Source organism: Rutilus rutilus (assembly GCF_951802725.1).
Source record: "Rutilus rutilus genome assembly, chromosome: 8".
Taxonomy (NCBI): Eukaryota; Metazoa; Chordata; class Actinopteri; order Cypriniformes; family Leuciscidae; genus Rutilus; species Rutilus rutilus.
The window spans coordinates 9083927-9107809 of record NC_140222.1 but is presented as its reverse complement, the minus strand read 5'-3'; the positions used below and the strand labels follow the sequence as shown (position 1 = coordinate 9107809).

General features: G+C 36.4%; 2 protein-coding genes across 3 annotated transcripts; one reads left to right on the top strand and one right to left on the bottom strand.

Moving 5' to 3' along the window:
- Positions 1-498: 498 nt before the first annotated feature.
- On the bottom strand, positions 499-6102 carry LOC311294590 (uncharacterized protein). Its single transcript, XM_084415542.1, has 4 exons — positions 5935-6102; positions 5064-5381; positions 2715-2987; positions 499-1762 (listed from the first exon to the last, which is right to left on the bottom strand). Exons 1-4 carry the CDS (start codon positions 5981-5983, stop codon positions 1614-1616), a joined length of 789 nt encoding a protein of 262 aa, XP_084271668.1. The 5' UTR covers positions 5984-6102; the 3' UTR covers positions 499-1613.
- Positions 6103-11223: 5121 nt separating this feature from the next.
- LOC311294932 (uncharacterized protein) lies at positions 11224-22166 on the top strand. 2 transcript variants are annotated; one of them, XM_084416036.1, is made up of 8 exons: positions 11224-11583; positions 12750-13049; positions 13295-13633; positions 15189-15506; positions 15721-15825; positions 17789-18097; positions 18686-18991; positions 21392-22166. In XM_084416036.1, exons 1-8 carry the CDS (start codon positions 11538-11540, stop codon positions 21478-21480), a joined length of 1812 nt encoding a protein of 603 aa, XP_084272162.1. In that variant the 5' UTR covers positions 11224-11537; the 3' UTR covers positions 21481-22166. The 2 variants fall into 2 exon arrangements, with proteins under 2 accessions (XP_084272162.1, XP_084272161.1); XM_084416035.1 differs by lacking the exon at positions 11224-11583 and having other exon boundaries at positions 12528-13049.
- The last annotated feature ends 1717 nt before the right edge of the window (positions 22167-23883 follow it).

Sequence of the window (23883 nt, the reverse complement as noted above, 5' to 3'; positions counted from 1 at the left end):
GTCGTCTGTACGCGAAACCTTTCAAAAACGCAAAGGAAAATGTTTTAGTTTTTAGTACATTGTTGTCATGTACTCACGTACCCTGAGTTGTCTGTGGGTGATTTTAGATGGTCTGAGATTATTTGGGATGTTCATTAGGCTATATCAGCCCAAGACCAAAGAATAAGGTGCAATTTATGCACAGATTATTATACCTTCATAATCCACCTCATCCTATTCTTTGAATTTCTGAAAGAGAACACAAACACATATTACATAAGATACAAAGATAAAAATTTTATGAAAAAAAGTAATAAATAAAAGATATGCTCCACTGGCTACGATTCGGAGTTAAATTTCCCCCAAAATTTTACTATATTATATTATATATTGCAATGAAATCCATATTCAAATGTAATTTCTGTATATAAAGACATCAAAGTAAACATGGTATCAAAAAAAAAAAATTTGCTCCATCAGCACAAAAACACAAATGCTAAGCTAACATGGAGCAGCAGATTGGGTAAAATCCATTAAACATCATGTACATTTATGACTTAATTACACAGTCACATGTTTATGGTCAAATGTCCTTGCTTTAAAGAGCTTTTTTTGTGACCAGGAATTGTTTTGGAAAGATGTTGCCTCAGCTCAACAATCAATAGCAAACTTAACAACCTATTAAACGGACCGAAATCCCTTAGGCCACGTTCACACAGCAGCGGAATATGGTTGTCAGTCCTTAATGGTAGGGTAGGAATATTTCGGAGAGGCTAGCATTAGCAAACTGCATTCAGACCGAATGCAATGATTAGACGAACAATTTTTTTGGTCCTGAGACTTCCACAGAAGATAAATGTACATGTTTTAATATTTAGACCACTTCTATTATTGATTGCTATCAGGATGTGAAAAGAGTTTCAACCAGTATAACAAAAAGTGTTTATAAAAAAAGTGCCTACCCTACCTTTAATATGGTTACGTAACGTTTAGTGAAAAAGAGCTCACACACGTGTGTGAATGCAACCATATTAATGACTCAAAACAGGACTGACAACCATATTCTGCTGAGGAAAGTCTTTAGGTGTTAACCAGGATAAATGACTCCAGATCATTCAATTATTGAAAAATTGAGCTTCCCATCATGGCTGCATTACAACCTTAGATGTTCATTATTTTTCAATAATCCAACAGCCCTTCGTCAATTATTTATTACATGTTACAATCTATACTTACAACGAGCACGTAAGTGCACTGCTTCGTTAATACAAAGTGCTCCATGAACCAAGAAATCTCAAGCATGAATTTTTAACCTCTGCATTTTGAATCATTCTTGACAACAATAGCATACGCCTACATTTGATGACAGTTTTCCAGGACATTTCTTTATAATGATTCAGTTCCATTTGTCTTTCCATAGTCTCTATGTCGTAGCTACAACGTCATTTAAACTCCAGCCCAATGTTTCATGTGTATCAATTAACTTGGTCATTTGTATAATAAATGTTGTATATAACAGTTCATTTTGTGATAATGTCTGGCTGACTGTACATTATCCCTTACTTATTGCATTGGTTACATATTTCACATATTATTTTGTTAATACCACCGTGCTGTCTGGTATGAGAGTATAGTTAATCAGTTCGTGGGTTCGATCTTCTCTGCTGTTCATCTTCTCTGGTTCTGATGTCATAAACCAGCACAGCGATAGTAGCCACGCCCACCAGAGCAGAGAGAGCCAATCGGATCACAGCTTCAGTCGAACCACAACAAAGGATAGATTCTGAAGGAAGGTAAGAACAACACAGAGATGGAATTTTACATTTCAATAAACACTTAAACATACTTTGACACTATGTCTACAACGCAACTCGACAAAAGACAACAGATCCCATTATAATCAGTGATGCCATCTACAGCGGCGTTCCCACTGCCAGTGACACACAGCAACAAAGTGACACAATCTCCTTCATTTCAATGGAGAGCTGGTGATTTCCGGCGACAGTGACCATTGGCATGTACAGCTACGCAACAAAGTTGAGATATGTTTAACTTTATGCAAATGAAGAGCGACAACCAATGGGAGTATAGTCAGTGGAACGCACGTGATCCGTCACTACATCCTACATTGGAGTGTCGAGGCTTGATGGAGGAAAAGATATTTTACTTTCCAATAATTTATGATATGTCTCTGTGTACATATGGTGGTACTTGCCATGCTAACTGCGGGCCTGCATGGATTAGTGAACTGGTGCTTGCGAATGAACCGCAGATAAATAGCCTCGATGGCAAAGAGCACTCACTTTTTCTTGTTCATCTTTAATGTTAAGCATTTCATGTACTGATTACATTTATATTTAGGCTTTTCCCTCTGAAATGTTTGTTTTTAGCAAGTGTGCCGCACAAGTCCTGAACAGGGAAGCCAAAGCATCTCGATCGCCCTCAGGTGTTTGGTCCCAGTATCGGTCATAAATGCCGCCCTCTCCATATAATCGAATGGGATGTGAGACAAACTAAACAATCAAATTACACTTCAAATAATTTTTTTTCCAAAGATGCTTTCTGTCATATTAGGTAGGTTTTATCATGCTGGAGTAAGTTCAAGTGTTCGTTTTTTAAATAAGTTTGGTTTTAACAACAAAAAAGGAAACCAAGAAATACAAATTTACATAATGAAGCTGAAGATGATCAACAAAGCTCAGTCAATCATTAATATAACTTCTGATGTAGCCTACCTGAGCATGGCTGACAGAAATCAGTGTTGTTGAGAAGAGTAGTCTGGTTGGTGAATGAATAAGCCACTACACAGCTGTAGGAATCATCCAGACACTCAATCTCCAGAGGTAGAGAGAGACTGATGCTGAGATCACACACACTGATGCTGGACAATACACTGATTCCTTTGTACCAGGAGAGAGTCACATGACTCACATTCAAGACTGAACACACCAATGAACATGATGATGATGATGATGAGTTATTGCTGATGACAGGAACAGGTAGACGAGCTGAAAAACACAAGAGAATAATATAAAAAAACACTGAAAACACACAGTGACAAGTGGCTGTCCAGTTTTAAAATAAGTACAAAATCACACCGGCATCATAACAGTACTCCACGTGAAGTCATATCTACATTGTAAAAATGGTATAGCCTGCAATTGTTATCTTAAAGAGTTTTGTGAGAGATTTGTTGAGCAGTGTAGAATCAGTGTTGTTAAATAGTATTTTAGATTTGAATATATAAAAATGTCTGTAATGAAATTCTAGATGGCGCAGTCTAATAGATCCTTAACTCAAACGTTTGCAATCATATCATTATCTATAGGGCTCAGCTGATTAGTTCCTGCTGTATCAGTAGCCTATGAGCTTGCGTGCTGAACCTTCAAATGCTCGATTAGCTTTGTTTTAGCAACACGCTTTCTGAAACCCTCCAACTTCCCCAGCTCCACCTAGATCTGCTCCAGGTAATTCACGCTTTATTGTACAGCATGTCTTACTTGCCCACAACGGTATGTATGTATTGGCAGTAGCAAGTCCTGTACTTGCTCTGCAGCAGCAGTAATCTGCAGCAGCAGTAATCTACAGCAGCAGCAGCAGCAGCAATGACCAACATTAGCAGCAGTAATAACAATACAGAAGCAGCAGCAATGACATACAGCAGCAGCAGTAACATACAGAAGCAGAAGCAGTAATAACCTACAGCAGCAGCAATGGCCTACAGCAGCAGCAGTAATAACCTACAGTAATAAGCTACAGCAGCAGCAGTAATAACCTGCAGCAGCAGCAGTAATAACCTGCAGCAGCAGCAGTAATAACCTACAGCAATAAGCTACAGCAGCAGCAGTAATAACCTGCAGCAGCAGCAGTAATAACCTACAGTAATAACCTACAGCAGCAGCAGTAATAACCTGCAGCAGCAGCAGTAATAACCTACAGCAATAAGCTACAGCAGCAGCAGTAATAACCTGCAGCAGCAGCAGTAATAACCTACAGTAATAACCTACAGCAGCAGCAGTAATAACCTACAGCAGCAGCAGTAATAACCTACAGTAATAACCTACAGCAGCAGCAGTAATAACCTACAGTAATAACCTACAGCAGCAGCAGTAATAACCTAGCAGCAGCAGTAATAACCTACAGTAATAACCTACAGCAGCAGCAGTAATAACCTAGCAGCAGCAGTAATAACCTACAGTAATAACCTGCAGCAGCAGCAGTATTAACCTACAGTAATAACCTACAGCAGCAGCAGTAATAACCTACAGCAGCAGCAGTAATAACCTACAGTAATAACCTACAGCAGCAGCAGTAATAACCTAGCAGCAGCAGTAATAACCTACAGTAATAACCTACAGCAGCAGCAGTAATAACCTGCAGCAGCAGCAGTAATAACCTACAGCAGCAGCAGTAATAACCTAGCAGCAGCAGTAATAACCTAGCAGCAGCAGTAATAACCTACAGTAATAACCTACAGCAGCAGCAGTAATAACCTGCAGCAGCAGCAGTAATAACCTACAGCAGCAGCAGTAATAACCTAGCAGCAGCAGTAATAACCTACAGTAATAACCTACAGCAGCAGCAGTAATAACCTACAGCAGCAGCAGTAATAACCTACAGCAGCAGCAATGGCCTACAGCAGCAGCAATGGCCTACAGCAGCAGCAATGGCCTACAGCAGCAGCAATGGCCTACAGCAGCAGCAATGGCCTACAGCAGCAGCAATGGCCTACAGCAGCAGCAGTAATAAGAGCAGCAGGAGTAATAACCTACAGCAGAAGCAGTAATAACCTACAGCAACAGCAATGACCTACAGCAGCAGCAGTAGTAGTAATAACCTACAGCAGTTGTAGGTTTTCTTACAACTGTAACCTGTTAATATGAGTGCCAAATACATCTGACACTTATGTAGCAGAAAAGCAGAAGACCTAAAGGCTAAGTCCAACAACCCACTGATGCACATATTCAACCGAATGCAAACATAAATCAAAGATGCACAAAATCATTTAGTCATTTTTCAGTATTATTATAAAACAATTATGACAAATGATGTGCCTAAAATACAAAAATTTACTGTATACTAACCATAGACAGCAACACTGAATCTGTATATGATCTTTGCCCTGATTTGATAATCTCCAGAATCTGTGTTTCTGGTGTTTGTGATGGTCAGAGATCCAGTCTGATGATCCAGCTTCAGTCTGTCTCTGAATCTCCCATCAGGACCATCATATGTTGAGAGAATTCCAGTCCCTCTGTTGATTGTAGCTATAGGAGATTTTTCGGATCCAAACCGCCATTGTATCACATCATCTGCCTGTAGTTCAGTACCAGAGTTTAGAGTGACTGAATCTCCCTCCAACACTGACACTGACTTCACTGCATCTGTGTCAGCAAACACACCTGGGAAGTGGGAACAGAGACAGTTTCTCAATCACACAATGAAGGTCTTATTGAAGTAAAAATTATTCTTAATGTTGGTTTAATAAAGCTTTAACTGAAACTTCAGAAATCCCTTTTTTGGCCTTACACCCATTTTGAACATTTTAACTCTGAAACTGCAGTGAAATATAATCTTGAAAAATTATCCTTTAATAGAGGAAATGTAAGATGAATGTAAGAAAAGCGTTTTAAAATTCAAACCCGATCACACTTGATTAAACCTGCATGCTTTTCAGCTTTCATGATTCATGATTGCATGATGATGATTTGCATGATTGCAACAGTTTATATTCAGCTGCATATTCATACAGCTTGAGTAAGTAGAATATCATATTCATACAACAGTATTTAATATAATATCACAAACCTGAATCCAGACTAGATCTCACAGTGATATATATATATATATATATATATATATATATATACAGTATATATATATATATATATATATATGCCAGAATTATAAGCACAAAAACATTTAAAACAGCTAAATTAAAAAAATGTAACTTACCAGCCAAACACCAAAAGCAGAGACAGCAAAAAACAAATGAGTGAAACATTTCCTGAAATAGCGTCACTCAAGATGTTTGCCAAGATTATCCGAAAATATTGTGGTGTGAAGTAAAATTTTGTGGAGACACACAGGAGTAATACTATTTTAGGCTTGACCGAGTGTGACTCTGAGAGTGTGTGTGTGTTTGTCTATGTGTGTGTGAGAGAGAGAGAGAGAGAGAGAGAGAGAGAGAGAGAGAGAGAGAGAGAGAGAGAGAGAGAGAGAGAGAGAGAGAGAGAGAGAGAGAGAGAGAGAGAGAGAGAGAGAGAGAGAGAGAGAGAGAGAGAGAGAGAGAGAGAGAGAGAGAGAGAGAGAGGGTGGTGGTGGGGGGGGTCTTATTGAGTGTGATGTTGTAGACATAAAATTGGATTGCATAATATTGAGTATAAGAACAAATGTTGATGCTAAAATCTGAAGAGTGCATTTATTCACATATTTCAAACATATTTAACAGTAACACTGTGGACATTTCAGTCATGTGACTTCTAGTCAACTACCTTTTTCATTTAATACACTTATTTTCACCATTATTGTCATCTAATCACCAAAGACAAAGTGAAAGCTGGTTACTAAACACACACATGCACACACACACACACACACACACACACACACACACACACACAATTCTAAGCCTTCTAGAGTTTTTGTAAATTATTAGCCTATACTCTGGATAGTCTATTTTCATTGTGTTTTTAATAGTTTCATATCATGGTTTAGTAAGTCTACATGCGCACGCATGCCTGCAGGGAAATTCTCTGCAGGGAAAACACGGGCTATTCGGGATTGGCAAACACCTTTTCAAAAGACTGTGATGACGCATTTCTAGCATTTTTTTATGTTCATTTTCAAATATGTAATGTAGCCTATATATGACACCATACTTGGTGTTAGAATGTTAGTGGGAGTGTCAGTAAATTTGTCATCTTTCTCTCTTCTTAATGCCTTAATCTTGCTTTCCACTGTAATTGATCTATATTTAGGTTGTTGGGTATATTTGGAAACGTTGAATATTGGAAACAATTGTATATTTTTTCATTTGGGACGTTCTCTCTGAGGAGGCAATTATGCACAGACACCACACAGGAAGCTAGCGAGTGAACTGTTGTTCATTGGAACACAGCTTGTTTTCTTTCCCTTGCATCTATGACCCAAGGCAAGGCAAGTAGGTAACGATTCGTGTGACGTCAAACCCCTTCTCTCTCTCAGAGGCTCTACTTCTGCCTTCACTAACTTCCCTCCGTCACATGGTTTTTACGTTGCATGAGCGCCTTCTACTGATGGAATCTACCTTGATCAATTGGAATGGAGCTTTCTATGGAGCTGATTTATTGTTTATTGGCTTATTATTTATGGTAATAAGTGATATTCTGTCTTTAGAGAATCTGGCTGCTCTTCTTTGGTTCTGATCAGGTAAAACCATAGGATTAAAACATAAACTAGGACTTTGAAAATGATGTCATTAATTACTCACTCTCATGTCTTTCCAAACCCGTAACACCTTCGTTCATCTTCGGAACACAAATGAAGATAATGTTGATGAAACCTGAGATATTTTTCTTCCTCCATAGACAGCAACGCAACAACCACTTTCAAGGCCCAGAAAGGTAGTAAATACATGTGACTACAGTGGTTCAACCTTAAGTTTATGAAGCGACGAGAATACTTTTTGCGTGCAAAAACAAAACAAAAATAACTTTATTCAACAATTTCTTCTCTTCCATGTCATTCTCGTACGCTGTTTACGTTAGGCACTTCCAGGTTCTACATCAGAACTTCGACTCACTATTGGCCGACACTGGTCATGTGAGCACAATGACACATGCGTGTAATGCTGACTCAGGAGATGGACAATAATGAGCCGGAATTCTGATATAGAACCTGGAAGCACTGCACTGTTCACACTGTGACCCTGGATCACAAAACCAGTCACAAGTCGCACGGGTATATTTGTGGCAATAGCCAACAACACATTGTATGGGGAAAAATTATAGATTTCTCTTTTAGGCCAAAATTCATTAGGATATTAAGTAAAGATCATGTTCCATGAAGATATTTTGTAAATTTCTTACCGTTAATATATAACACATTTATTTTTGTGAGTGAATGCAGCACAATCACGAACATAAATGGAAAACCAAAGGCGATTTTCTCAATGTTTTTTTTTTTTTTTTTTTGCACCCTCAGATTCCAGATTTTCAAATAGTTGTATCTCAGCCAAATATTCTATCCTAAACCATACATCAATGGAAAGCTTATTTATTTAGCTGACATGAGGGTGAGTACATGATTAAAGAATTTAGAAAAGCCCACCATTCAACCCGAAATAAGTATTATAACCATTCCAATGACTCCGAAGCTGTTCAGTTAAGGTAAAAAAAGTTACTTAGTTCACCTTTAAACAACTGTGATGTATTGTTCTCTTTTAAAATGTTTGATTTTAAAACTCTGATATCATGTTTTATGTGTATACGTTATGTGTGAATATTCCCAAACTATCTAACAGTGCGATCTCTATGGGTTATGCAATTTAATTTTTATAAAAAATAAATAAATAAAAACACATATGTCTGTATTAAAAAAATATATATATTGATAGCCTAAACATGTATTTGGAATGGAATTAAATAACAAGTACTTTGGGTGTCTTGTTCATTTTATTTATTTTCACATAAAAGCAACATAAATTGAATTACATCCAGTTTATTAGCAACACTGTGCACGAGCGTGAATCCCGCGATATCCATCTTTGATCTCACAGGTGTCAGATCCACTACGAGAAGAGAGATCTGTCCGGCTTCCCTGCGCTTTTTTCACTCCTCCTCTCACTGCAGCCGCCTACTCTCGACTACATTTCAGGCGAGGCAAGGCGCATCTCAAACAAGCCTATGAACTTATGAATGCCTGTGAAAGACTATTGAATTTGAGCCAATCAGAGTAGGTATGGTGCGGAGCGGCACATGAAGCTCCGCCCCTTTCTGCAGGCTGCATCCAGGTGTTCTTTCCCTGCCTGGCAACCGCAGTCACCTGAGGACGGGAACTGCTCCCAATAACGTCACTTGTTGTTTTTACGACAGTTTGTTTCACAATACAACTTCTTGCGAATCCATCCTAGTACTATGAAGATAAAACAGTAGCAAAACTCGAGAGCTTGCTAATTTGAATGTGAGAACTTGTAAAATTAATATTTGTATTTGTAAGTTGAAATTTATACTTGCAGCTCTGATGTGAAAAGCTGCATCTATCGATTTGCACACACAGACAATACTCAGAACACCTGTGTTTTGAATTCGAAGTTGCAGATTAATAGTTACAAATGTGTAAAGTGTCATTTACATAAACAAAATGACAGGCACAATTGTGTACTACACATTTATCTTTGTGCTTTAGTTCAGTTTCGTTGTACAACCACAAGTCGGCACTCACAACCTCTCATATCTGGCAGTACAGCTTCAAATCCTAGCACTTTGACTTTTGCTACTCTTTTTGCGATATGCCTGTAGCAAAACTCACTCGTGCACTTGTAAATGCAGACTTGAGAGAGCAGAGTCGGGGGCGGGGCTGGGGTCGGAATGAAGTCATTTTATTGGTCGATGCCTCACCAATGAACAACGCCAGCCACAATGCAAACATTTGTATGCATATGTATCAGCTATTTTTTAAAACGCTTGGAAAATATTTTTATGAAATATCATTAGTCTTACTGGAATAGTTTTACAGAATATGAACGCAACGCGTTTAATTGAGACAGTGGTATTAAAAGACCAAACAGGAAACACCATATAGCCTATACAGAAAAAAATTGAGCACAGAATATGAACGCAACGCGTTTAATTGTACGTTTTCCTCGAAACCCAAGAAAACGCTTAGTGAGGCTTAATGGACCAACAGTTATAAAATAAAAATGAAAAACAATAAAAAAACACATAATTTGTTAATTTATTAATAAAACACTAGGCAGCAAGTTTATTTGCACTGAACACACATTTGCTTATATATATATGAAGAGTTCAGATGCTCGTATATTTAAATTCAATAATTTCACTTAAATGGCAGTGAAGATTACCTATTAATTATCATTCAAGTGAAATTACTGAACTTAAATATACGAGCTTGATAAAAATGATCATTCTATAAGAAAATTTCAAATGGCATTTAGAGGCTTTTGCATCTGAACTCTTCATATATATATATATATATATATATATATATATATATATATATATATATATATATATATATATATATATATATATATATATGTGCCAATTCCATTGCAATATGAAAATGCACCTAAATTATCTGATAAGAATGTAAAATGTATACCTTAATATGCAATGTAAGTCGGTTTGGAAAAATGTAAATGTTTTAAATATTCACCCTAGCCTAACTGTTGGACACACAAAAACAAACGAAACATAAATAAATTATATATATATATATATATATATATATATATATATATATATACGTACGTGTGTGTGTGTGTGTCTTTTACAGTCTATGGTATACATATATATAGGGCATATATATATATATGGCATACGTCATATGTTTTACGTCATATTCTGTGCTCAACTGCTTTTCTGTAGTATGCATTATAAGCATTGTGTTTACTGAGTTTGATAATTTCGTTTATTTATTTTAATATCAGTCTAATGCATTAAGCCATGTTAGTGTTTCAGTGCACGCGGGTTTCGTGACATCATCGAACTCCCATTTCATTGGCTAGGTGCCAACCAATAAAACGGCTCCTTTGACCCCCCCCCCCCCCCTCCTCCCGCCCCCCTTTCCCTCTCACCGCCTCTGAGTTTCAAGTGCACAAATTAGTTTTGCACCTAATAAATCGCGAAAAGAGTAGCAAAAGTCAAGGCGCGAAATTTGAAATTGCAGTGACAGATTTGAGAAGCTGCAAGTGCTTAATTGAGGAAGTACCGCGAATGTGCACGTAAGATTAAACGCAAAATATATATTACAAGTTTGTGTCTGTCGTTGTATTTCTGTGAATGGCATTTTACACATTTGTGTCTACTTGTCTGCAGCTTCAGATTCAGAATACAGGTTTGTGACTATTGTTTGCGAGTGCAAATTTCAACATTCAACTTCAGATTTTTATTTTACAGGTTTTCACATTGGAGCTGTGAGTGTAAATGTTCATGTACAAGTACGAATATTTATTGTACAAGTTCTCAAATTCACATTTACATGCTCTCGAGTTTTGCTACTGTTTTACCTTCATATTGAACCGCCCCTGAATTGTAGGCTACCTAATCGAGTGTCACGGAGAAAATTCGGGCATTTTTTGCGTCTACTTTTTATTAATTTTACGGGAGAGAAGATAAAGATATGTAGCCTATTACTCTTTCAGTAACAGATATTGGCTAATCAAATTAATCCATCATCAGTCGGCATGAAGTCTTCTGTCGAGCTTCAGTCGAGTTTTCAGTTATTTTCTCTATCTTCGGGAGCGACTGACAGCGACACAGCGGAACTGATTATTACAAACAACCACTGATCATCTTCATAATAAATTCAGGTTTTACTGACATCTACACAGCAATATGAAGACCGTGTTATTGTTCTCTGTGCTCTATGTTGCCATGGACGGTAAGCTTATTATGTTTATTTCTTAAACACTTTCGTTTCACTTTGTAAAATCCTATTTTTTTTTTTTCATTAATTCATTAATTTTATATTCTTTTTCTTACAGTTTCTTAATAAATGAACTATGTTTATGTATAGCCTTAAGGCACGAACAGTTTCCTGGCCGTGTTACACTTTTAAAGGGCACGACGAATATGCGATGTTTTTTTTATTATAATGGTAACACTTTACAATAAGGTTTAATTAGTTAACATTAGTAACTAATTTTGTTAACATGAACTAAGAATGAACAATAGTTCTACAGCATTTATTAAGCTAAATAATGTTAATTTCAACATTTACTAATACATTGATTAAAATCAAAAGTTTATTTGTTAACATTAGTTATAGCACTGAGAACTAACATTAACAAACAATGAACAGCTGAATTTTTATTAACTAACATTAACAAAGATGAATAAATACTGTAACAACTGTATTGCTCTTTGTTAGTTGTTAGTTAATACATTAGTTAATGTTAACTAATGAACCTTATTGTAAGGTGTTACCGATATAATGATATATTGTTGCCATATATGTCTGACACAAAATGTTGTTTGATCTTCTCTGTGCAAACTGTGTAAATTAATGCCACAGACAAAGAGTACATTTTTTAATGTTATTTTTTAAAGATCCTGATCCATCTGCAGATTGACAAGCTTTATCACAAGAAATACACATTACTTTGTCCTGTTGTGTTATTAATGAGTTTTGTATTTAGGAGTTTTATACAATTCATGAGCACATAATGAGAATCAAAGACCTTTAGAAAATTAGATTATTGTTTACCTTACCTGATTTGTTAGCCTAATATTTAATTAAAAATATAATTTAAGCAAGACTAAACTGTGTGCTGACAATGTAATCATTTAGCAGATGCTTTTATCCAAAGTGACTTACAAATGAGGAGAACAATAGAAACAATCAAACCAACAAAAGAGCAACAATATGTAAGTGCTTTGACTAGTCTCAGTTACATGTAGAAATGTGTTTTTTTTTTTTAAATAAAAAATAGATAGAATAGTAAGTGCTAGTATTAATGGGTCAAGTGTTGATGGCACCACAAAGCGCTGTTCACTTGCATATCTATATATTTTATTTTCGTCTAACTGTTCCTGTTTTATCTGCAGGAGTGTTTGGAGAGTCGGTGTCAGTGACGGAGGGAGATTCGGTCACTTTACACACTGGTCTTCCTGAAATACAGAGAGATGATGTGTTGCAGTGGAGGTTTGGAGCTGAAGGCTTCCTCATAGCTCAAATCAACAGAGGAGCCAATACAAGCTCTGTATCTGATGTTCCTGATGGGAGATTCAGAGAAAGACTGAAGCTGGACCATCAAACTGGAGATCTCACCATTACAAACACCAGAACTGAACACTCTGGACTTTATGATGTAACCAGCACCATAAACAAGATATTAAATGTGACTGGTGGGTATAATTTTTTTCTTCTAAATGTTGTAATTAGCATCTGCTCTAGTTCTCATATGCCTGGAAATGGTCATGAATAGCAGCTGAGCAGATGTGATTATTTAGTCGTAGAACCGTTTCTTTATGACCACAACACACAGGAGACTCATGTGCACTAACCTCTGTAGGGTCGCAAGTGTTGTTGCTTTATCCAGGAGATCTTCATGTTATCTTGCAGTAACTCTTTCTGTTTTTTGTTTTTTCAGTTCTGCCTGTAGATGCGGTGAAGTCAGTGTCAGTGCTGGTGGGAGATTCAGTCACTCTAAACACTGATCTTACTGAAATACAGAGAGATGATGTGATACAGTGGAGCTTTGAACATCTTAACTCTCCTATAGCTGAAATCAATAGAAAGACTAGACATTACTTTACATCTATTACATCTTATACTGATGAGAGATTCAGAGACAGTCTGAAGCTGGACTATTGGACTGGATCTCTGACAATCAGGAACATCACAGCCAAACACTCTGGATTTTATGAAGTTGACATCAGCATCAGCAACCGACACACCATACACAAGTCATTCAATGTGACTGTCAGCGGTGAGTAGCTTGTGCCTTTCAGGCCCCGGTTTCACAGACAGGGTTTAGATTAAGCCAGTATTAGGCCTTAGTTCAATCAGGACATATAAATATCTTTTATAAATGTGCCTTAGAAATATATCTATTTTTTTGTCTTTCTTGAGACAAAACAATGGCACTGATATATTTTAAGATATATCAGTGCAAGTTGCTTTTCAGCTCTAGTATTAGTATTTAGTCTAGACTAGACTTAAAAACCAGGGTTAATATAATAATAAATTTGATTGGATCAGCAAAAAAAAAAAAAAAGATTCAAATTATTATTTGCACTTGATAATTTAAGGTTAAAACAGATACCTATCTGGAACTATTGCAGTAGTTTAATAACTATTGTCCTCAAACTCTCTCAGGAAAGATTTGTACAAAAAAATATTTGTTTGTTTTTGACTCTAAAACCAAACTTACAGTAATATTAAAGTCGACATGTGCTGGTCTGTTTTCTTCCTTATTACGACGGAACAAGAACAAACATAGGGTGGGACTTGATTTTGTCCGTGGGGAATTGATTGGATTGTTGTGGTTTGTGTTGTGGAGAAAAGTCATCTTTCTTGCAAATAAAGCGTTACAGAAATCAAAATAAGACTTTACTGAACAAAGCAACAAAAGCTAGATGCCTGCAGAACACCTGAATTTTCCTTTGTCCAAGACACAATTATTATACCTTATTCTTATCTGTTATTTCGCAATAACTACGTGACATATAACGTCTAGTTAGATTCACCCCTCTTGTTTCCAGACCATTAAGTTCTACTGTACATCTTTTGCCTTCCTCTCTAATTTTGGCAGTCAACCCTCTTTCACAGGCAAAATGTAACATTCTCCAAGGACAATCAACTCACTTCTACAAGACACCTCTTAACATAGTCTTATTCTTTCACATCACCTATTGTTTACTGGAAAATCCCTGATTATACACAAACTTCTCATCTTGACCTTTGTAGTCACAGTCACATAGGCCATAAGGCCTTAAAGACACGGAGGACTTTTTCTAGTTATACAATTGTTTTCTATAGAATAGCTAAAATATTTCAGCATTTGCTATTGGTGTAAGTGAAAGGTTGCCCTGCCCTCATACCAGTAAACTCATCATCAGAGAAGATATGAGTCACTGCAAGAGGGAAAGTTGTTTTGATTCAAGATTAGAGGCACATGAATTTAAAACAAATAATGACGTGGACAGATAAATCATTTAGAATAAATACTGCAATATTCCATAAAAATAAAAATTTTGATTTCATGGTGACTTTAATTAGAGATTTCTATTTGTTGATGTGTACGTGTGGAAGCACATTATTGTTTCATCGCTTTAGCAGGGACTGCTTTTATTTTATTCTTAAGTACGCCCCTTCAGCACCAATTTTGGGTCAACAAAACGTTTATACATCAGACCCACAGTCACTTGATCTTATGATAAGATTTCTCTTCCTTCTCTTTATTAGTGAGTGTTTTTTAACTGCAATGTTGGTTTAATCTTCTGTAAGCATTTCATTCTCTGTTCTTGTGTTTGTCATTACAGGTGAAGTGAGGACAGTGTCAGTGATGAAGGGAGAGTCTGTCACTCTACACACTGATCTTACTGAAATACAGAGAGATGATTTCATAACATGGATGTTTGGAGATATTATCCTAGCTGAAATCTATAAAAACCAGACGTCGCTGGACCAACTATTCTATACATATGATGGTGCTGATGAACGATTCAGAGACAGACTGGAGCTTAATAACCAGACTGGATCTCTGACCATCACAAAAAGCAAAACCTCAAACTCTGGAGTCTATGAAGTGAAGATCAACAGACATGCCATTTACCTGAGATTCACTGTTACTGTCAGTGGTGAGTTGATCAAGTGTAATCAGAGCTCTGTAAACAATCCTAAAGTTAAATGAACAAATTAAAAAATAATTAGAATTGTTGATTTGTAACAATTATATTAGAGGCTCAATTATGATTCAAATTAAACAATCAGATTCACATTTACTACTATAAGTGTTATAGTCAGATTTATTCACTCACTCTAATAACTGTCTCTCTTTATCTTCACCACCAGGTCTGTCTTCATGGGAAATAGCGGGGATCGTTGTTGTTGTCCTGCTGGTGTTTGCTGTAGTTGCTGTTTTGATTTACCGTCGCCCCAAGATCTCTAAACTGAAATGTAAAGTACATCATATTACATCGCTAATACAAGCAAGGGGAAAACCAATGAGCTTTGCTAGACTGCATTAAAGTTTGTTCAAATTCAAGTGGACGGTTGCATAAACTACTTTAATTAGTCTTACAAGTTAGTCAAATCATTTTTTTCTTCAAGACTGGTCGTAACTTTTCTAAGTCAGTTACATTAAAAGGCTGATCGGTCTAATTAGAATCTGAAAAACGAAGCAACTGCTAGTTAGTAGTTACTATATTTTAGGATGGTCTTGCAACTGGGTCGTGTTACAGCAACCAAAGTTCTTCCTTAAATTGGAACGTAAGGTCCACACTAAAGGACTAGACAACTAGCTAATCTGTAGCTAATCTACTTTATTTGGTTGTACTATTGGTTCTTAAGGCAGAACTTAGCTAGTCGGAGATCGAAAGCTCTCCTTCAAGTCATGCGTATGATGTGCATGTTTACCTTCAATAATCCAATATCAGCCTTGAAATACATGAGCAGAGGTTGTTTAAATGCCGTGAAGTTCATTTAAACTTTTGCCAAATGTATCAAACTGTAAAATTTACATTAAAGGGATAGTTCACCCAAAAATGAAAATATGTCATTACCCAGCTAACAATTTTTGGTTCCCATAACGTTAGTTTTTGGTACCCAGAACATTCTCAGAATGTTAGTTTATGGTTCTCAGAACGTTATTTTTTATGGTAACCACCCAGCAACGTTCTGGGAACGTTATTTTATTGTTACATAAAAATAAAACCAAAAAAGAACGTTCCCCTAACGTAAGTATTTGGTTCCCAAAAAAATAACATTAGGGGAACGTTCTGTGTTAACTGGGTAAATATGTCATTAATGACTCACCCTCATGTCGTTCCAAGCCCGTAAGACCTCCGTTCATCTTCGGAACACAGTTTAAGATATTTTAGATTTAGTTCGAGAGCTTTCTGTTCCTGCATTGAAAGTCAATGGACGGCATACTGTTCATGTCCAGAAAGGCAATACAGACATCATCAAAGTAGTCCATGTGACATCAGTGGTTCAATCTTTAAGTTTATCAAGCGACGAGAATACTTTTTTGTGTGCAAAAAGTAAACAAAAATAACGACTTTATTCCACTATTCATTTCCTTTTCTCTGGGCCTCGAGTTAGTTCACGTAGTGTTTTTGCGTAGCGCGTCTGTGTTGCACGTCACACATAGGCTCACTATTGGCCGACGCTGGTCATGTGTGGTGCGTGTGATGTACAACACAGACGCGCTACACAAAAACACTACGTGAACTCACTTGAGGCCCGGAGAGAAGGAAATTAATAGTGGAATAAAGTCATTATTTTTGTTTACTTTTTGCACACAAAGTCATTTATTCACAAAATGATCTCTCTCTTGAAATGTCAGCAAGTGTAAATGTCAGCTTAATCATAAAAGGAGGATTGAAGTCTGTCGGATAACACAAGAGCTTATTGATGAAGTTCAGTCAGTCTGATATTTTATTCCAACTGTTACTCCTGATCGAAGGCTTTTGTAAATACTAAGATTAAGGGTGCAACTAAAATATATTTAGTTGTGTGCAAGTTGTAACTTGGTGCCTTTTTACTTCAAAGTTAGGCTACATTGTAACTTGCACACAGCTGGTGCAACTGGTCTCTGGCCTCAGGGTTCAAATTGTTTTATCAAACTGTGAGTGTATGTGTACTTTATTTCCTGCCCTGTTGAAGCTGGTAACAAGCTGGTTTTAGATCCATTTTTGGGCTGGTCAGGCTGGAAGACCAGCTTTAACAAGCTTAGTCCACCCCAAACCAGCTCAGGCTGGTTTCTCTTGTGCTGTGAGTGTGAATGGGGTAGGTGAGAGATTTGAGATCTGAGTAGGTGAGAGATTTGGAGCGAATGATCAGTGCTGATTTTGTTCATTTTTGGTTTTCTTGTTCTGATTTCTGTATTTCTCTCTGTTTCTGTGTGCTGCTGACACAGATGCAGTGAAGTCAGTGTCAGTGATGAAGGGAGATTCAGTCACTCTAATCACTGATGCGGAACTACAGACAGATGATCTGATCCTGTTGCTATTTGGAGATGAAAATGATCCTATAGCTGTAATCAAAAGAGGAGATATCTTTACATTGAATGGTCCTGATGAGAGATTCAGAGACAGACTGAAGCTGGATCATCAGACTGGATCTCTGACCATCATGAACACCAGAACCTCAGACTCTGGAGAATATAAACTACAGAAAAGTGAAAGTGGAAAAAACACATTCAAGAGATTCAGTGTTTCTGTCTCTGGTGAGTGAAATCTTTCAATGTAATAGTGATTTTATTTTACATGAACACTGCGTGAATAATTTAAAAGGAAGGACTATGACTAACAGAGTAATCATGTGAATTTAAATAGTTATCTTTGACAATAACTGTTTTGTTCTTTATAAATTATAATTATACTAAAATATAAAGTCTAGAGTTAAAATAATAGCTGTAGAATGGTAAAAAATATACAACAAGGAGAGAAAACAAAATGTAGAACAAATTCAATCAATTTTTTTTATCTGATCGTAAGTTAATAAGTTCTGATCAAACCTGTTTCCTGACTAAAATAAATACACTGATGTCTAACGGTTTAGTGAATCAATTCCACATATTACAGTAACTTGTCATACATGAGTCAAAGACTATGATGGTCCAAAACACAGATACAGTACATGGGAATTGAGCCATTTAACTTGTATAATAGATTTATAGCTACATTTACATTTTTATAATGAGAGCTTGAGTTCATATGAGACACTGAGCATTGCTTTAGCTGCATTTTACTATGGTTTGTTTTCTTGTTCTAAATTCTCTACACTATTGTCTGTTTTTGTGCTGCTGTTACAGAGTCAGTGTCAGGGATGGAGGGAGAACCCATCACACTGAACACTGATGCTGAACTACAGACAGATGATGAGATCCTCTGGATGTTTGGAGACAAAGATTTTGTCATAGCTAAAACCAAAGGAGGGACCAAAGCGACCACTACAGATCATGGTCCTGATGGGAGATTCAGAGGCAGACTGGAGCTGGATCATCAGACTGGATCTCTGACCATCACAGACACCAGAAACACAGATTCTGGAGCGTATAAACTACAGATCATCCGAAGTGGAAATAACTCATTCAAGTTATTCAATGTTTCTGTTTCTGGTGAGTAACTCAAATTCTCCAGTGTAATCATGACCTTATTTTAGATCAACACTGTGATCAGTCATTTAGATCAGGGCACCGCAATCCTCTTCTTGATGATCTAGCTTTCTGCGTAGTTCAGTTCCAACCCTAATCAAACACACCTGTTTGTAACTATCACGTTTTCTTGAAGATGTTAAGCTGCTTCAGGTGTGTTTGATTGAGGTTGATGGTGAAATTTGCGGGAAGTAGTGATGGGAAACCGAGGCTTTCTGAAGCGTTTGAGGCTTTCATCAAATTGTGCCGATAAAAGATTCATCATTACTCTAAGCTTTTAACACAATGCGCATTAGTGACATCTGGTGGTCAGACTTGTTTTCTCCACCATATCTAACAAATCATCATGGAGCAGATGTGACCAAACAAAGCTTCTGAAATCTGTGACACAGAAGAGTGGAATCAATCTGGGATCAATACAGTATAATCTAATCTGATCTAATCTTATCTAAATTAATTTGTGCGAATGAGACCACAACTCGTGTCATGGGTAGCCTGGTCAATGGATTCACATATCGATCAATAATATAAAATATACAAGTGGGCTATGTGATCATAATAATTGACACGAGTAGTTGAAAAATATTTTGGGTGAGCTTTAAACCCTTATTTTCTGTTCGGGTTCTCTGAGACCCCAGCTATAAAACATGATTAAATGCAATAGAGGTGTGACGTTTATTCAGTTTCTGTCTGGTGTTGAGATTCTAGTTGACTCAAAACTATTCTACTGAATCCCAAATAACTGTATACACACACACACACACACACAAACACACACAACCAAGTCCATATAAAGTCGAACACTATAGATAACGGCTGTGACGGCTAATATTGCCCACAACCCATTGTATGCCGGACAAGGATTCGATTAGAACTACAAACACAGATAAAAAGTGTTAAAAAAAACTACAAACATGGCGGATGTGTGAGTCCTGCGATTACGTACTGAGGTTTAGATAAAGGATCTATGAGTGATTAATAATCAGTATCTAACCTGACGAAAAGATATTTATTATCCACCTTATATTTCATCTGCAACAACATTCTGAACTTTTGTAATGATGCATTTAATCATTAACCTTAAAATGCATCATTATGCAAATTGCAAACACATGAGGGAGAGTCTCTGCATGAAAGACCAACGACTGCTGCTAAATCTATCTCCGAAACGGTAGGAAATTCAATTTCAGCAATTAGACGACTTTGAAAATCGTTTAGTGTTCACGGCATTATCAGTTTGGATCAAATCTTGAAAATAGGTTGTTCAAAAAAAAAAAAGTTTCTGAAATGGCATTAGATCACGTAATCCTTCAGTATGTGTTGTTCAAAACTGTTTAGTGTGATAAAGATACTTTTTCCATCCTGAATCCACCCAGCATAAGGTACAAAATGTAATAAAACTTGGTCAAATATTACTATCATGTAGTATATAAACACAATTATATTTTGGACTGCTTTCTGTCACTTCAAATAAATAAAAAGTGACCCGACTGACTGACTACCTGTTGTTCTTTTCTATAGCTAGTAGTTCTACATTGTGATATGTAGTCTCATTCAGAGCACTGGTATCTAGATTTAAATGGAGTTTGTTTGACTAGCAGATTCATGTGATTTCTATTAAACCGATTGTTGAACTGTATCTGTACAATTGTAAATAGATGATTGTTAATAAAAAAAAAATCTAAATTAAATGATCTGATAAATTCAAAATCAATACATTCAAAATCAATTTCCTAACAACAAAAAAAAAAACACTATTGAAGAGAACATATTATGCTTTTTTCAAAGTCTTGATGTTGTTTTTGGGCTAGAACAGGTTAACATGCTTGAATGTTCATGATTATCCTCATATTCTCCATTGTTGCAGCTCCTCTCTTCCCATTCTGTAAGTAATAATGTGTTTAGTTACTGCTCTGATTGGTCGGCTCAGTGTGTTGTGATTGGTTAAGCACTTTGGGTGTGTTTGGTAAATGTCCCGCCCCTCACCCACTTCTAACTAACTCAACCAGGCCCCGCCCCTTTATTCTGTATATTAATTATTTAAATGAGGAATATTGTGACGTGTTCGTTCCCTGAAGAAAACTCAAGACTACAATGGAGGCGTTTCAGGAGTTCAGAAACACTGATATAGAGAAGAACTCCCGCTGGAGGGACTTTCTGCTTTGTTACTTTGCAGAGCTTTTTCATGCTCAAACAGCAACATTACACACTGAAGAAAGATGAATATGGAAAAAAGCTGAATATTTTAAACATATTGACTTCAGATGGTTTAGATATTATATTATATATTTGTGCTACACATTTCTTTGGTCATCCTCCATACAAAAGCAAAGATTTTCATTAGTCATCTGTGTTTTATTTCAGGTCCCACTGTATTCGGAAGTAAACCAGAGGAAGGGCATTTATTGCAGTCCATGTATTGCCGTCAAAGATCTATCAGCAATGAAAGCTAACTGGCCAAAAAACTGCGCTTGAACACACCAACAGGACTAAAGGAGACGGTCAGCTGGTATGTGTGTCCTGCGCCTGCGTGTAAGGAAATGTGTCTATATCAGCAGGTGTCAATAGTCTATTTTAGTCATTCAAAAAGGGAAACCGAAACTGGGATTTCAGATACAAACTGTGACCAAAGCAGCTTTTCAATACCTTCTTCAGTATTTCAAGTTGCCTCATGTTATTATGAAAATATTCATGCCTTTGATACAGACAGAAGGCTATCGTCTTGACTTCTTTGCTCGCTTTCATCAATTCTCGTGCGCTGACTCGTTCACTAATCTGAACAGCCAATCAGAGTTCTCTCTCTCAGCGACGGACAGACACCGATACAACATGCTGAATGATTAAACTTGTCAGCACATTTAAGGGAATTTCTAAGTATTTTTGCAACACTAGTGTACATAGATAGACTGTAGTGTACTCTTTTATGACAACATATCTTGGTTCATTTGTCAGAATTTGCCTGCCCAAAGCAAACATGGATTGAAAGTCTTTTGACTATTAGAAAGTCTTGTTAATTTATATGTTACTGTATATTGTTTGTAATAAAGTTAGGTTTTTGGGGAATTTTATCACAGTTATTTGTTTTAGATTTGACTTTTGTTTTAATTTTGTTCATTTCAAATAAAGAAAACATAGGGATAGTTTGGTTTGAGTCTGTTCATTATTTTAAAATGTATTTAATTTAATTTTAATTTGAGATTTAGACCTATCTGAGTGTATGCCTCTGTATATCCTCTGCCTATGGGCATAAAGCAGTGATGCCTATGTAAATCAATTCAGTAGATGCTATTCAGTTTCCATTTTAAGATGTTTTATTGGCATAACAAATATTTTTTTTATATATTACCAAAGCATTTGCAGCATACAATTAAAACAAAGTGTAACTGACAGTACAGAATAAAGTGGGGGAAAATGAAGAAATTAATCATTTTGGCCACCAGATGGCCACATTGTACACCCTATTGAAAATTTTCGAGCAATGAACCATTGTAAGCATCCGTGGTTTGCAAAGCTGAGCCAAAAATATATTTGTATGTGCGTGTAATAATAACTGCCATTAAACAGATCCGATTCACTCATAACCGCTATTTATCAAAATGCATAAATGTAAAACACAGAGCTAAGCTGCAGCTAAGTGATTTATAGAGTAATCGATACTGGATGGTGAAGTCAATCTTGGGAAGGCTAATTCCTGGTAATGAACACTAGATAGCGCTCTAGTGCAGGAAAAGCTGTTTGGAACTCGCTTTATGAATAAATCAGGCCGATTAATGTTTTCCTTCACTTTATTTGGTAAGTGTTAGGCTGTTTTGTGCCTAGTACAATTCATTGTGGGAAACTGCACTTTTCTGCAGACATAAAAAATGTTGTTTCGACCCAGTTTTGGGTCAAATATGAACAAACCCCCCAAAAATTAGCCCAACGTTTGGGTTTATCCACATTTGACCCAAAGTTGGGTTAAAACAACCCAGTATTTTTTAAAGGGTATAGTGGGTTTTTTATGGAGGTAAAACTGTGGTAATATGATATCAGATACCACTGTCATCCAAACATGAATGAACTGTATTACATAGATGTCAAAATTACGTTTTTTGGAGGCTCTTAAAATCGTTTTTTTTTTTCTGCTGGAAGAAGTTACATAATAAAGAACTTTAATATAGTAATATTATACTCTATCTATGGTATGTAATAATGGGATCAGTCACATGACATTTTGACTTGGGCAAAGGTTGACAGATGTCATGCATGTTTTTGACAGATAAAAACAGGATATGTTCATAATAAAAAAGGATGTGTGTGATATCAAGAATAGTTTGAACTCCTAAGAATGAACTTCTGAACTCTTGCTAGTGTTGAAAATAACAGTTTATCTACAGCATCACTGAGTATGTATTTTAATATTCAAGTAGGCCTATATCACTTTTATTTGAGATAATTTTATTTTCTAGCATCAGCATTCATGGATTATTCATTTTATTTTACATAAAAAAGAGGAAGTTAAGTTGTGGAAGTCTTTTCAACCATATGTTATGCACACACACACACACGCACAGACTCACAGTATTGCACAAATGTGGTACTAATAACCACAAGCATCCAGTAATACACATTTTCATGCAGAAGTTGTTTGTCCATCCAACAGATGAAACCACATTTCTATTCCAGATCTAAAGAAAGTAGACCACAGCAGGTTTAGTTTGACTCACAAAGTGTTGCTTGCGTTCAGAGAATCACATTCATGACATGATTCAATAGAATGCAATACTGTCAAAAACTCAAAAATCTGCTAATATTTGTATCACATACTGTACCAAATTAAAGGTCTGCTCTAACTCTTCAGATTTTATTGCTAAAGT